The sequence below is a fragment of the Oncorhynchus nerka genome, linkage group LG18 (genome assembly GCF_034236695.1).
Source record: "Oncorhynchus nerka isolate Pitt River linkage group LG18, Oner_Uvic_2.0, whole genome shotgun sequence".
Taxonomy (NCBI): domain Eukaryota; kingdom Metazoa; phylum Chordata; class Actinopteri; order Salmoniformes; family Salmonidae; genus Oncorhynchus; species Oncorhynchus nerka.
In genome coordinates this window covers 85,021,008-85,034,798 of record NC_088413.1, presented here as the reverse complement: position 1 = coordinate 85,034,798, position 13,791 = coordinate 85,021,008, and the positions used below count along the sequence as shown (strand labels likewise).

The 13,791-nt window shown below is 45.4% G+C and overlaps 1 protein-coding gene across 1 annotated transcript in view; it reads right to left on the bottom strand.

The window, feature by feature from the left end:
- The window catches only part of LOC115124680 (attractin-like), a 258,129-nt gene that overhangs the window by 97,678 nt on the left and 146,660 nt on the right, over positions 1–13,791 (bottom strand). The window contains exons 13-15 of the mRNA XM_065004469.1: positions 13,191–13,312; positions 12,845–12,983; positions 7,190–7,371 (exon numbers count right to left, since the gene is read on the bottom strand). Coding sequence (XP_064860541.1) covers positions 7,190–7,371; positions 12,845–12,983; positions 13,191–13,312 — 443 coding nt within the window. The remainder of the gene's footprint in view (positions 1–7,189; positions 7,372–12,844; positions 12,984–13,190; positions 13,313–13,791) is intronic.

The following is a 13,791-nucleotide window of genomic DNA, read 5'->3' as shown; positions in this document are numbered from 1 at the left end:
AGACGTGTAGTCCACTTGTCATTCCAATCTCCTTTGCATTAGCGTAGCCTCTTGTGTAGCCTGTCAACTATGTGTCTGTCTATCCCTGTTCTCTCCTCTCTGCACAGACCATACAAACGCTCCACACCGCATGGCCGCGGCCACCCTAATCTGGTGGTCCCAGCGCGCACGACCCACGTGGAGTTCCAGGTCTCCGGTAGCCTCTGGAACTGCCGATCTGCGGCCAACAAGGCAGAGTTCATCTCAGCCTATGCCTCCCTCCAGTCCCTCGACTTCTTGGCACTGACGGAAACATGGATCACCACAGACAACACTGCTACTCCTACTGCTCTCTCTTCGTCCGCCCACGTGTTCTCGCACACCCCGAGAGCTTCTGGTCAGCGGGGTGGTGGCACCGGGATCCTCATCTCTCCCAAGTGGTCATTCTCTCTTTCTCCTCTTACCCATCTGTCTATCGCCTCCTTTGAATTCCATGCTGTCACAGTTACCAGCCCTTTCAAGCTTAACATCCTTATCATTTATCGCCCTCCAGGTTCCCTCGGAGAGTTCATCAATGAGCTTGATGCCTTGATAAGCTCCTTTCCTGAGGACGGCTCACCTCTCACAGTTCTGGGAGACTTTAACCTCCCCACGTCTACCTTTGACTCATTCCTTTCTGCCTCCTTCTTTCCACTCCTCTCCTCTTTTGACCTCACCCTCTCACCTTCCCCCCCTACTCACAAGGCAGGAAATACGCTCGACCTCATCTTTACTAGATGCTGTTCTTCCACTAACCTCATTGCAACTCCCCTCCAAGTCTCCGACCACTACCTTGTATCCTTTTCCCTCTCGCTCTCATCCAACACTTCCCACACTGCCCCTACTCGGATGGTATCGCGCCGTCCCAACCTTCGCTCTCTCTCCCCCGCTACTCTCTCCTCTTCCATCCTATCATCTCTTCCCTCTGCTCAAACCTTCTCCAACCTATCTCCTGATTCTGCCTCCTCAACCCTCCTCTCCTCCCTTTCTGCATCCTTTGACTCTCTATGTCCCCTATCCTCCAGGCCGGCTCGGTCCTCCCCTCCCGCTCCGTGGCTCGACGACTCATTGCGAGCTCACAGAACAGGGCTCCGGGCAGCCGAGCGGAAATGGAGGAAAACTCGCCTCCCTGCGGACCTGACATCCTTTCACTCCCTCCTCTCTACATTTTCCTCTTCTCTCTCTGCTGCTAAAGCCACTTTCTACCACTCTAAATTCCAAGCATCTGCCTCTAACCCTAGGAAGCTCTTTGCAACCTTCTCCTCCCTCCTGAATCCTCCTCCCCCTCACCCCCTCCTCCCTCTCTGCAGATGACTTCGTCAACCATTTTGAAAAGAAGGTCGACGACATCCGATCCTCGTTTGCTAAGTCAAACGACACCGCTGGTTCTGCTCACACTGCCCTACCCTGTGCTCTGACCTCTTTCTCCCCTCTCTCTCCAGATGAAATCTCGCGTCTTGTGACGGCCGGCCGCCCAACAACCTGCCCGCTTGACCCTATCCCCTCCTCTCTTCTCCAGACCATTTCCGGAGACCTTCTCCCTTACCTCACCTCGCTCATCAACTCATCCCTGACCGCTGGCTACGTCCCTTCCGTCTTCAAGAGAGCGAGAGTTGCACCCCTTCTGGAAAAACCTACACTCGATCCCTCCGATGTCAACAACTACAGACCAGTATCCTTTCTTTCTTTTCTCTCCAAAACTCTTGAACGTGCCGTCCTTGGCCAGCTCTCCCGCTATCTCTCTCAGAATGACCTTCTTGATCCAAATCAGTCAGGTTTCAAGACTAGTCATTCAACTGAGACTGCTCTTCTCTGTATCACGGAGGCGCTCCGCACTGCTAAAGCTAACTCTCTCTCCTCTGCTCTCATCCTTCTAGACCTATCGGCTGCCTTCGATACTGTGAACCATCAGATCCTCCTCTCCACCCTCTCCGAGTTGGGCATGTCCGGCGCGTCCCACGCTTGGATTGCGTCCTACCTGACAGGTCGCTCCTACCAGGTGGCGTGGCGAGAATCCGTCTCCACACCACGTGCTCTCACCACTGGTGTCCCCCAGGGCTCTGTTCTAGGCCCTCTCCTATTCTCGCTATACACCAAGTCACTTGGCTCTGTCATAACCTCACATGGTCTCTCCTATCATTGCTATGCAGACGACACACAATTAATCTTCTCCTTTCCCCTTCTGATGACCAGGTGGCGAATCGCATCTCTGCATGTCTGGCAGACATATCAGTGTGGATGACGGATCACCACCTCAAGCTGAACCTCGGCAAGACGGAGCTGCTCTTCCTCCCGGGGAAGGACTGCCCGTTCCATGATCTCGCCATCACGGTTGACAACTCCATTGTGTCCCCCTCCCAGAGCGCTAAGAACCTTGGCGTGATCCTGGACAACACCCTGTCGTTCTCAACTAACATTAAGGCGGTGGCCCGTTCCTGTAGGTTCATGCTCTACAACATCCGCAGAGTACGACCCTGCCTCACACAGGAAGCGGCGCAGGTCCTAATCCAGGCACTTGTCATCTCCCGTCTGGATTACTGCAACTCGCTGTTGGCTGGGCTCCCTGCCTGTGCCATTAAACCCCCACAACTCATCCAGAACGCCGCAGCCCGTCTGGTGTTCAACCTTCCCAAGTTCTCTCACGTCACCCCGCTCCTCCGCTCTCTCCACTGGCTTCCAGTTGAAGCTCGCATCCGCTACAAGACCATGGTGCTTGCCTACGGAGCTGTGAGGGGAACGGCACCACAGTACCTCCAGGCTCTGATCAGGCCCTACACCCAAACAAGGGCACTGCGTTCATCCACCTCTGGCCTGCTCGCCTCCCTACCACTGAGGAAGTACAGTTCCCGCTCAGCCCAGTCAAAACTGTTCGCCAATGGTGGAACAAACTCCCTCACGACGCCAGGACAGCGGAGTCAATCACCACCTTCCGGAGACACCTGAAACCCCACCTCTTTAAGGAATACCTAGGATAGGATAAAGTAATCCCTCTCACCCCCTTAAAAGATTTAGATGCACTACTGTTCCACTGGATGTCATAAGGTGAATGCACCAATTTGTAAGTCGCTCTGGATAAGAGCGTCTGCTAAATGACTTAAATGTAAATGTAAATGAGTGATGGCCGAACGGTGTAGGCAAGATGCAGTAGATAGTATAGAGTACAGTATATACATATGAGATGAGTAATGTAGGGTATGTAAACATTATATTAAGTGGCTAGTGATACATGTATTACATCAAGATGCCGTAGATGGTATAGAGTACAGTATATACATATGAGATGAGTAATGAAGGGTCTGTAAACATTATATTAAGTGGAATTGTTTAAAGTGGCTAGAGAGTTGAGTCAGTGTGTTGGCAGCAGCCACTCAATGTTAGTGATGGCTGTTTAACAGTCTGATGGCCTTGAGATAGCTCTTTTTCAGTCTCTCGGTCCCAGCTTTGATGCACCTGTACTGACCTCGCCTTCTGGATGATAGTGGGGTGAACAGAAAGTGGCTCGGGTGGTTGTTGTCTTTGATGATCTTTATGGCCTTCCTGTGACATTGGGTGCTGTAGGTGTCCTGGAGGGCAGGTAGTTTGCCCCCGGTGATGCGTTGTGCAGACCTCACTATCCTCTGGAGAGCCTTACGGTTGTGGGCGGAGCAGTTGCCATACCAGGCGGTGATACAGCCTGACAGGATGCTCTCGATTGTGCATCTGTCAAAGTTTGTGAGTGTTTTAGGTGACAAACCAAATCTCTTACGCCTCCTGAGGTTGAAAAGGCACTGTTTCACCTTCTTCACCACGCTGTCTGTGTGGGTGGACCATTTCAGTTTGTCCGTGATGTGGATGCCGAGGAACTTAAAAACTTTCCACCCTCTCCACTACTGTCCCGTCGATATGGATGGGGACTGCTCCCTTTGCTGTTTCCTGAAGTCCACGATCATCTCCTTTGTTTTGTTGACATTGAGTGTGAGGTTATTTTCCTGACACCACACTCCGAGGGCCCTCACCTCCTCCCTGTAGGCCGTCTCGTCATTGTTGGTAATGAATACTACCACTGTAGTGTTGTCTGCAAACTTGATGATTGAGTTGGAGGCGTGCGTGGCCACGCAGTCGTGGGTTATCAGGGAGTTTCTTTAAAAAATATATATTTAATTTATTTCACCTTTATTTAACCAGGGGCAGCAAGTTGAAAACAAGTTCTCATCTACAACTGCGACCTGGCCAAGATGAAGCATAGCAATTCGACACAGACAACAACACAGAGTTACACATGGAATAAACAACAACACAGAGTTACACATGGAATAAACAACAACACAGAGTTACACATGGAATAAACAACAACACAGAGATACACATGGAATAAACAACAACACAGAGTTACACATGGAATAAACAACAACACAGAGATACACATGGAATAAACAACAACACAGAGTTACACATGGAATAAACAACAACACAGAGATACACATGGAATAAACAACAACACAGAGATACACATGGAATAAACAACAACACAGAGTTACACATGGAATAAACAACAACACAGAGATACACATGGAATAAACAACAACACAGAGATACACATGGAATAAACAACAACACAGAGATACACATGGAGTAAACAACAACACAGAGATACACATGGAGTAAACAACAACACAGAGTTACACATGGAATAAACAGAACATACAGTCAATAACACAGTAGAACAAAAGAAAACAAAAAGTCTACATACAGTGAGTGCAAATGAGGTAAGTTAAGGAAATAAATAGGCCACGGTGGCGAAGTAATTACAATATAGCAATTAAACACTGGAATGGTAGATGTACAGAAGATGAATGTGCAAGTAGAGATACTGGGGTGCAAAGGAGCAAGATAAATAAATCAATTTGAGAAACCAAGGCTGTCGAGTCTGCCAATAAGAATGTGGTGATTGACAGAGTCGAAAGCCTTGGCCAGGTCGATGAATACGGCTGCACAGTAATGTCTCTTATCGATGGCGGTTATGATATCGTTTAGGACCTTGAGCGTGGCTGAGGTGCACCCATGACCAGCTCGGAAACCAGATTGCATAGTGGAGAAAGTACGGTGGGATTCGAAATGGTCGGTAATCTGTTTGTTAACTTGGCTTTCGAAGATCTTAGAAAGACAGGGTAGGATAGATATAGGTCTGTAGCCGTAGAGAAATGCTTATTGAAATTCTCAATTATAGTGGAGTACAAGAGAGGGTTGAGAATGCACCCTTGTGGGGCCCCAGTGTTGAGGATCAGCGGGGTGGAGATGTTGTTACCTACCCTCACCACCATGGGGCGGCCGTCAGGAAGTCCAGGACCCAGTTGCACCGGGCGGGGTCGAAACCCAGGGTCTCGAGCTTAATGACGAGTTTGGAGGGTACTATGGTGTTAACCTTTTTTTCCGGATGGTTAACTAACTGTAGAGGTCCTCAGGTGGTTAACTTCTTTGGGATAGGGGGCAGCATTTTCACTTTTGAATTAATAGTGTGCCCAGAGTGAACTGCCTCCTACTCTGTCCCAGATGCTAATATATGCATATTATTATTAGTATTGGATAGAAAACACTCTGAAGTTTCTAAAACTGTTTGAATGATGTCTGTGAGTATAACAGAACTCATATGGCAGGCGAAAACCTGAAAAAAATCCAACCAGAAAGTGGGAGGTTTGTAGTTTTTAAAGCTTGGCCTACCGAATACACATTGAGATGTAGATAAAGTTACACTTCCACTAGATGTCAACCGTCTTTTGAAACTGGTTTGAGGATTCTACTATAAAGGAGGTGCTCATAAGAGCTCTTTGAGTCAGTGGTCTGGCAGAGAGCCTTGGTCTCATGACGCGCGCTCCCGACAGAGTTACCTCTCATTCCAGTGCTTTTCTGAAGACAAAGGAATTCTCCGGTTGGAACATTATTGATGTTTTATGTTAAAAACATCCTAACGATTGATTCCATACATCGTTTGACATGTTTCTAAAGGACTGTAACGGAACTTTTCGAGTTTTTTGTCTGGATGAAGTGCCTGCGCCTCAAGATGGATTACTGGGCTGACACGCATTAACACGCTAACAACAAGTGGCTATATAATATATATATATATAATGAGGATATAAATGATGGAACAAATCAGTCATTTGCCTTCTGATGAAGATCATCAAAGGTAAGTGAATATTTATGGTGTTGATTCTAACTTTGTTGATTCCAAAATATTCCTCTGGCTGTTTTGAGCGCCGTTCTCAGATTATGCTTTTTCCGTCAAGTTTTTAAAAAATCAGTTTATTATGTTTTGGAATCAAAACAGTTCTGCACGTAAGGCGCCAATGAGATTTTTGGATATAAATATTATCGAACAAAACATACATGTATTGTGTAACATGAGGTCCTATGAGTGTCATCTGATGAAGATCATCAAAGGTTAGTGATTAATTTTATCTCTATTTCTGCTTTTTGAGACCCCAATCTTTGGATGGAAAAATGGCTGTGTTTTTTATCTGAGATTTATCGTGAGATTTTGAGTGAAAACCTCCTTCCATCAGCAAGGGCATTGAAGATGAAACGTGGCTGGGTCTTTCAGCATGACAATGATCCCAAACACACCGCCCGGGCAACGAAGGAGTGGCTTCGTAAGAAGCATTTCAAGCATTTCAAGGTCCTGGAGTGGCCTAGCCAGTCTCCAGATCTCAACCTCATAGAAAATCTTTGGAGGGAGTTGAAAGTCCGTGTTGCCCAGCAACAGCCCCAAAACATCACTGCTCTAGGGGAGATCTGCATGGAGGAATGGGCCAAAATACCAGCAACAGTGTGTGAAAACCTTGTGAAGACTTAGAAAACGTTTGATCTCTGTCATTGCCAACAAAGGGTATATAACAAATTATTGAGATACACTTTTGTTATTGACCAAATACTTACTTTCCACCATAGTTTGCAAATAAATTCATAAAAAAATCCTACAATGATTTTCTGGATTTTTTTTCTCATTTTGTCTGTCATAGTTGAAGTGTACCTTCATGAAAATTACAGGCCTCTCTCATCTTTTAAGTGGGAGAACTTGCACAATTGGTGGTTGACTAAATACTTTTTTGCCCCACTGTATGTTCTAATATATTGTAACTATAGTGACCTTTCTATATATATTGTAATATATTGGAACTATAGTGACCTTGCTCACCAGAACGTTCATGATCTGCAGCTCTTTAAGGACGAAGTCCACCTCTTTCTGATTGGTCAACGAGGCCAGGACGGCGTTGTGACCCCGACAGGTCAGCTTGGCGTTGTCGTACGAGTCCTTGGCTGTGATGAACTTCAGACACGAGTTACCCACCAGGTGCCAACTCTCACCACAAATATTCTCTGGAGGGGGAAAGATACATTTTGATATATTATAAAGAGAGATAGATGTCTATAGAAAGAAAGGTTCTCTGCAAGAAGAACAGGACAGGACCGTTAAAGGGACACCTGGTGCATTTTGTCAATGAGGCCCTTCATCAGATGAACTCATGGATACCATGTTCATGTCTCTGTGCCCAGTATGAAGGAAGTTACAAGTAGTTTTGCGAGCCAATGCTAACTAGCGTTAGCACAATGACTGGAAGTCATTCCCAGAGGACTGGCCACCCCACATAGCCTGGTTCCTCTCTAGGTTTCTTCCTAGGTTTTGGCCTTTCTAGGGAGTTTTTCCTAGCCACCGTGCTTCTACACCTGCATTGCATGCTGTTTGGGGTTTTAGGCTGGGTTTCTGTACAGCACTTTGAGATATCAGCTGATGTAGACCTCCTCCCCTACCTCACCTCGCTCATCAACTCATCCCTGACCGCTGGCTACGTCCCTTCCGTCTTCAAGAGAGCGAGAGTTGCACCCCTTCTGAAAAAACCTACACTCGATCCCTCCGATGTCAACAACTACAGACCAGTATCCCTTCTTTCTTTTCTCTCCAAAACTCTTGAACGTGCCGTCCTTGGCCAGCTCTCCCGCTATCTCTCTCAGAATGACCTTCTTGATCCAAATCAGTCAGGTTTCAAGACTAGTCATTCAACTGAGACTGCTCTTCTCTGTATCACGGAGGCGCTCCGCACTGCTAAAGCTAACTCTCTCTCCTCTGCTCTCATCCTTCTAGACCTATCGGCTGCCTTCGATACTGTGAACCATCAGATCCTCCTCTCCACCCTCTCCGAGTTGGGCATCTCCGGCGCGGCCCACGCTTGGATTGCGTCCTACCTGACAGGTCGCTCCTACCAGGTGGCGTGGCGAGAATCCGTCTCCACACCACGTGCTCTCACCACTGGTGTCCCCCAGGGCTCTGTTCTAGGCCCTCTCCTATTCTCGCTATACACCAAGTCACTTGGCTCTGTCATAACCTCACATGGTCTCTCCTATCATTGCTATGCAGACGACACACAATTAATCTTCTCCTTTCCCCTTCTGATGACCAGGTGGCGAATCGCATCTCTGCATGTCTGGCAGACATATCCGTGTGGATGACGGATCACCACCTCAAGCTGAACCTCGGCAAGACGGAACTGCTCTTCTTCCCGGGGAAGGACTGCCCGTTCCATGATCTCGCCATCACGGTTGACAACTCCATTGTGTCCTCCTCCCAGAGCGCTAAGAACCTTGGCGTGATCCTGGACAACACCCTGTCGTTCTCAACTAACATCAAGGCGGTGGCCCGTTCCTGTAGGTTCATGCTCTACAACATCCGCAGAGTACGACCCTGCCTCACACAGGAAGCGGCGCAGGTCCTAATCCAGGCACTTGTCATCTCCCGTCTGGATTACTGCAACTCGCTGTTGGCTGGGCTCCCTGCCTGTGCCATTAAACCCCTACAACTCATCCAGAACGCCGCAGCCCGTCTGGTGTTCAACCTTCCCAAGTTCTCTCACGTCACCCCGCTCCTCCGCTCCCTCCACTGGCTTCCAGTTGAAGCTCGCATCCGCTACAAGACCATGGTGCTTGCCTACGGAGCTGTGAGGGGAACGGCACCTCAGTACCTCCAGGCTCTGATCAGGCCCTACACCCAAACAAGGGCACTGCGTTCATCCACCTCTGGCCTGCTCGCCTCCCTACCACTGAGGAAGTACAGTTCCCGCTCAGCCCAGTCAAAACTGTTCGCTGCTCTGGCCCCCCAATGGTGGAACAAACTCCCTCACGACGCCAGGACAGCGGAGTCAATCACCACCTTCCGGAGACACCTGAAACCCCACCTCTTTAAGGAATACCTAGGATAGGATAAAGTAATCCCTCTCACCCCCCCTCCCCCTGAAAAGATTTAGATGCACTACTGTTCCACTGGAGGTCATAAGGTGAATGCACCAATTTGTAAGTCGCTCTGGATAAGAGCGTCTGCTAAATGACTTAAATGTAAAATGTAAATGTACGAAGGGCTATATAAATAAATTTGATTTGAAGTCTATGGGTATCTACTAGCATGACTATGGGAAAGTAGATTAAGGCCCTCATTGCCAACATCCCGAGGTATCCCTTTAAAACATCTAACACCAACTTATCAGGGCAACATACACATCTGTAGATTTTTTTTTTACCATTTTCTATGGGCCTTCAGAAAGTATTCATACCCCTTAATTTATTCCACATTTGGTTGTGTTAAAGATTTAATTCAAAATGGATTAAATAAATACAAAAGCTCACCCATCTACACACAATACCCCATAATGACAAAGTGAAAACATGTTTTTAGAAATGTTTGCACATTTATTGAAATCTAAATACCAAAATATCCAATTTACATCAGCATTCACACCTGAGTCAATACTTTTTAAAATCACCTTTGGCAGTGATTACAGCTGTGAGTCTTTCTGTGTAAGTCTCAGAGCTTTGCAAACCTGGATTGTACAATATTTTCCCATTATTCTTTTCAAAATTCAAGTATTGCCATTGATTTTCTTCTCCCAGTGTCCGTCGGAAAGCAGACAACCAGGTTTTCCTCAAATATTTTGCCTGTGCTTAATGTTTAATATTAGGACAGTTTAAAATAAATATAGTAGGGTTAGCCTATAGAAAGCTGATTGGATCCTCCTCTTTTTAATAGAGGCCATCACTCTGTTTTCTTCCCAAATTGCATAACCTATAGAAATGTTGTGCAACATGAGCTCATGGGCTCTCATGAGGTGTTTGATTAGATTTTCCATTTCATTTGCATTGATGTCAGAGTGATTAGAGGGACAATAGAGTGCTGAGTACCAGGCAGCTAGCATGTTTGGTAGGCTATTAATGACCATCAGCAGCATCAGAGCTTGGAGAAGCCTAATTACCGTGACTAAACGGTCATGTGGAATTTGACTGCCTTCATGACTCGTGTGTGGCGGTAATACGGTCACCGCAACAGCCCTAGCGATTGGACAAGACTAACACCAACTGATCAGGACATTAGCTAGTTGTTGGGGAATTGTTAGATATTACTGCATTTTCGGGAACTAGAAGCACAAGCATTTTGCTATACTTGCATTAACATCTGCTAACCATGTGACCAATACAATTTGATAACTACCAAATAGACATCATGGAAATGGGGTAAAAGTACAAAGGGGAAAAACATATCTATATTATTAACCACGGAATGAGTCCATGCAAATTATTACGTTTGTTAAGCACATTTTCACTCCTAAACGTATGTATGCCATAACAAAGAGAATAAATACCTATTGACTCAAGACATTTTCAGCTTTTCATTTTTTATTCATTTCAAAAAAATAAAATTCCACTTTGGCATTATGGGGTGTAGATCAGGGACACAAAACAGTAACGCAACAACATTTTGAAGGAGTGTGAATACTTTCTGAAGGCTCTGTCTGTAAATGGAGGACACATCTAAGACAATCAGGAATCCCTGATTAATTCATTAGGAAGTATCACATCCCTGCACAGCACAGTATACTGTTAAACACTAGCAAACCAGTACAGCTTTGATGAGAGATGTACAGTACTTTTCAGAAAAGGTTTAGTATTACCAGGCAGAGAAACACACTTCTGGTTTCTTACCAGGCAGAGAAACACACTTCTGGTTTCTTACCAGGCAGAGAAACACACTTCTGGTTTCTTACCAGGCAGAGAAACACACTTCTGGTTTCTTACCAGGCAGAGAAACACACTTCTGGTTTCTTACCAGGTAGAGAAACACACTTCTGGTTTCTTACCAGGTAGAGAGATACACTTCTGGTTTCTTACCAGGTAGAGAAACACACTTCTGGTTTCTTACCAGGTAGAGAGATACACTTCTGGTTTCTTACCGGGTAGAGAGATACACTTCTGGTTTCTTACCAGGTAGAGAGATACACTTCTGGTTTCTTACCAGGCAGAGAAACACACTTCTGGTTTCTTACCAGGCAGAGAAACACACTTCTGGTTTCTTACCAGGTAGAGAGATACACTTCTGGTTTCTTACCAGGTAGAGAGACACACTTCTGGTTTCTTACCAGGTAGAGAGATACACTTCTGGTTTCTTACCAGGCAGAGAAACACACTTCTGGTTTCTTACCAGGTAGAGAGATACACTTCTGGTTTCTTACCAGGTAGAGAGATACACTTCTGGTTTCTTACCAGGCAGAGAAACACACTTCTGGTTTCTTACCAGGCAGAGAAACACACTTCTGGTTTCTTACCAGGCAGAGAAACACACTTCTGGTTTCTTACCAGGCAGAGAAACACACTTCTGGTTTCTTACCAGGCAGAGAAACACACTTCTGGTTTCTTACCAGGCAGAGAAACACACTTCTGGTTTCTTACCAGGTAGAGAAACACACTTCTGGTTTCTTACCAGGTAGAGAGATACACTTCTGGTTTCTTACCGGGTAGAGATACACTTCTGGTTTCTTACCAGGTAGAGAGATACACTTCTGGTTTCTTACCAGGCAGAGAAACACACTTCTGGTTTCTTACCAGGCAGAGAAACACACTTCTGGTTTCTTACCAGGTAGAGAAACACACTTCTGGTTTCTTACCAGGTAGAGAGATACACTTCTGGTTTCTTACCGGGTAGAGAGATACACTTCTGGTTTCTTACCAGGTAGAGAGATACACTTCTGGTTTCTTACCAGGCAGAGAAACACACTTCTGGTTTCTTACCAGGTAGAGAGATACACTTCTGGTTTCTTACCAGGTAGAGAGATACACTTCTGGTTTCTTACCGGGTAGAGAGATACACTTCTGGTTTCTTACCAGGTAGAGAGATACACTTCTGGTTTCTTACCAGGTAGAGAGATACACTTCTGGTTTCTTACCAGGCAGAGAAACACACTTCTGGTTTCTTACCAGGTAGAGAGATACACTTCTGGTTTCTTACCAGGTAGAGAGATACACGTCTGGTTTCTTACCAGGCAGAGAAACACACTTCTGGTTTCTTACCAGGTAGAGAGATACACTTCTGGTTTCTTACCAGGTAGAGAGATACACGTCTGGTTTCTTACCAGGTAGAGAGATACACGTCTGGTTTCTTACCAGGTAGAGATACACGTCTGGTTTCTTACCAGGTAGAGAGATACACGTCTGGTTTCTTACCAGGTAGAGAGATACACGTCTGGTTTCTTACCAGGTAGAGAGATACACGTCTGGTTTCTTACCAGGTAGAGAGATACACGTCTGGTTTCTTACCAGGTAGAGAGATACACGTCTGGTTTCTTACCAGGTAGAGATACACACTTCTGGTTTCTCACCAGGTAGAGATAAACACTTCTGGTTTCTTACCAGGCAGAGAGATACACTTCTGGTTTCTTACCAGGCAGAGAGATACACTTCTGGTTCCTGGGTTCTTACCAGTAGTTTTCTAGGTTACCAGGTAAGCATATACACTTCTGTTTTTTGGGGTTCTCACCTGGTAGAGCGATGCACTCCTGGTTTCGAGGTTCCCACTGGCAGTTCTGGTCCACCCCACAGCTCTTACAGCTGGTCTTCTTGTTGCAGACATATGATGGGTTGTCTTTAGGACAGACATCATACTCCACTATGGCCCCCTGGGATCGGAAGACATGTCATACATATTAATAACACAAGTATTTCCTGCTTTCTCCCTCCTGATTCCAGGAACCTTCCCATTTCTGAAAACCCTGGGAATTTACTGGAATTCTGCAACAAAGAGACGTTGTGTAAAGTCCATGTAAATCTACATGTAAAGTCCTATAATGTAATGACAATGAGTGCAGCCCATTGGCCATTCTTACCGTGACGGCCGTGCAGTTGGAGCTCACGGATACACACTGAACAGCACACCACTGGCAGCCGTTAGTATTGGCTGTACAGCTGTAGCAGTCTGTGTACTGGTCACAACGATCGTTGTCAACATCTACGATACAACCAGAGTCATATTTAGTACAGTTGTAGTATAGTTACAGTACATGTAACTATACATGTATTAATACTGATACTTTACTAATACTGTATGAATCATGTATTAATACTAATACTAGTAGTATGTGTACAGTATTCATACAGTATTAGTATAGTATTGGTATTCATACATAAATTCATACTGTATTAGTAAAGTATTAATAGATGATTCATACAGTATTAGTGTTAATACATGATTCATACAGTATTAGTATTGATACATGATTCATACAGTATTAGTATTCATACATGATTCGTATAGTATTAGTAAAGTATCAGTATTAATACATGATTCATACAGTATCAGTATTAATACATGATTCATACAGTATTAGTATTCATACATGATTCGTATAGTATTAGTAAAGTATCAGTATTAATACATGATTCATACAGTATCAGTATTCATACATGATTCGTACAGTATTAGTATTC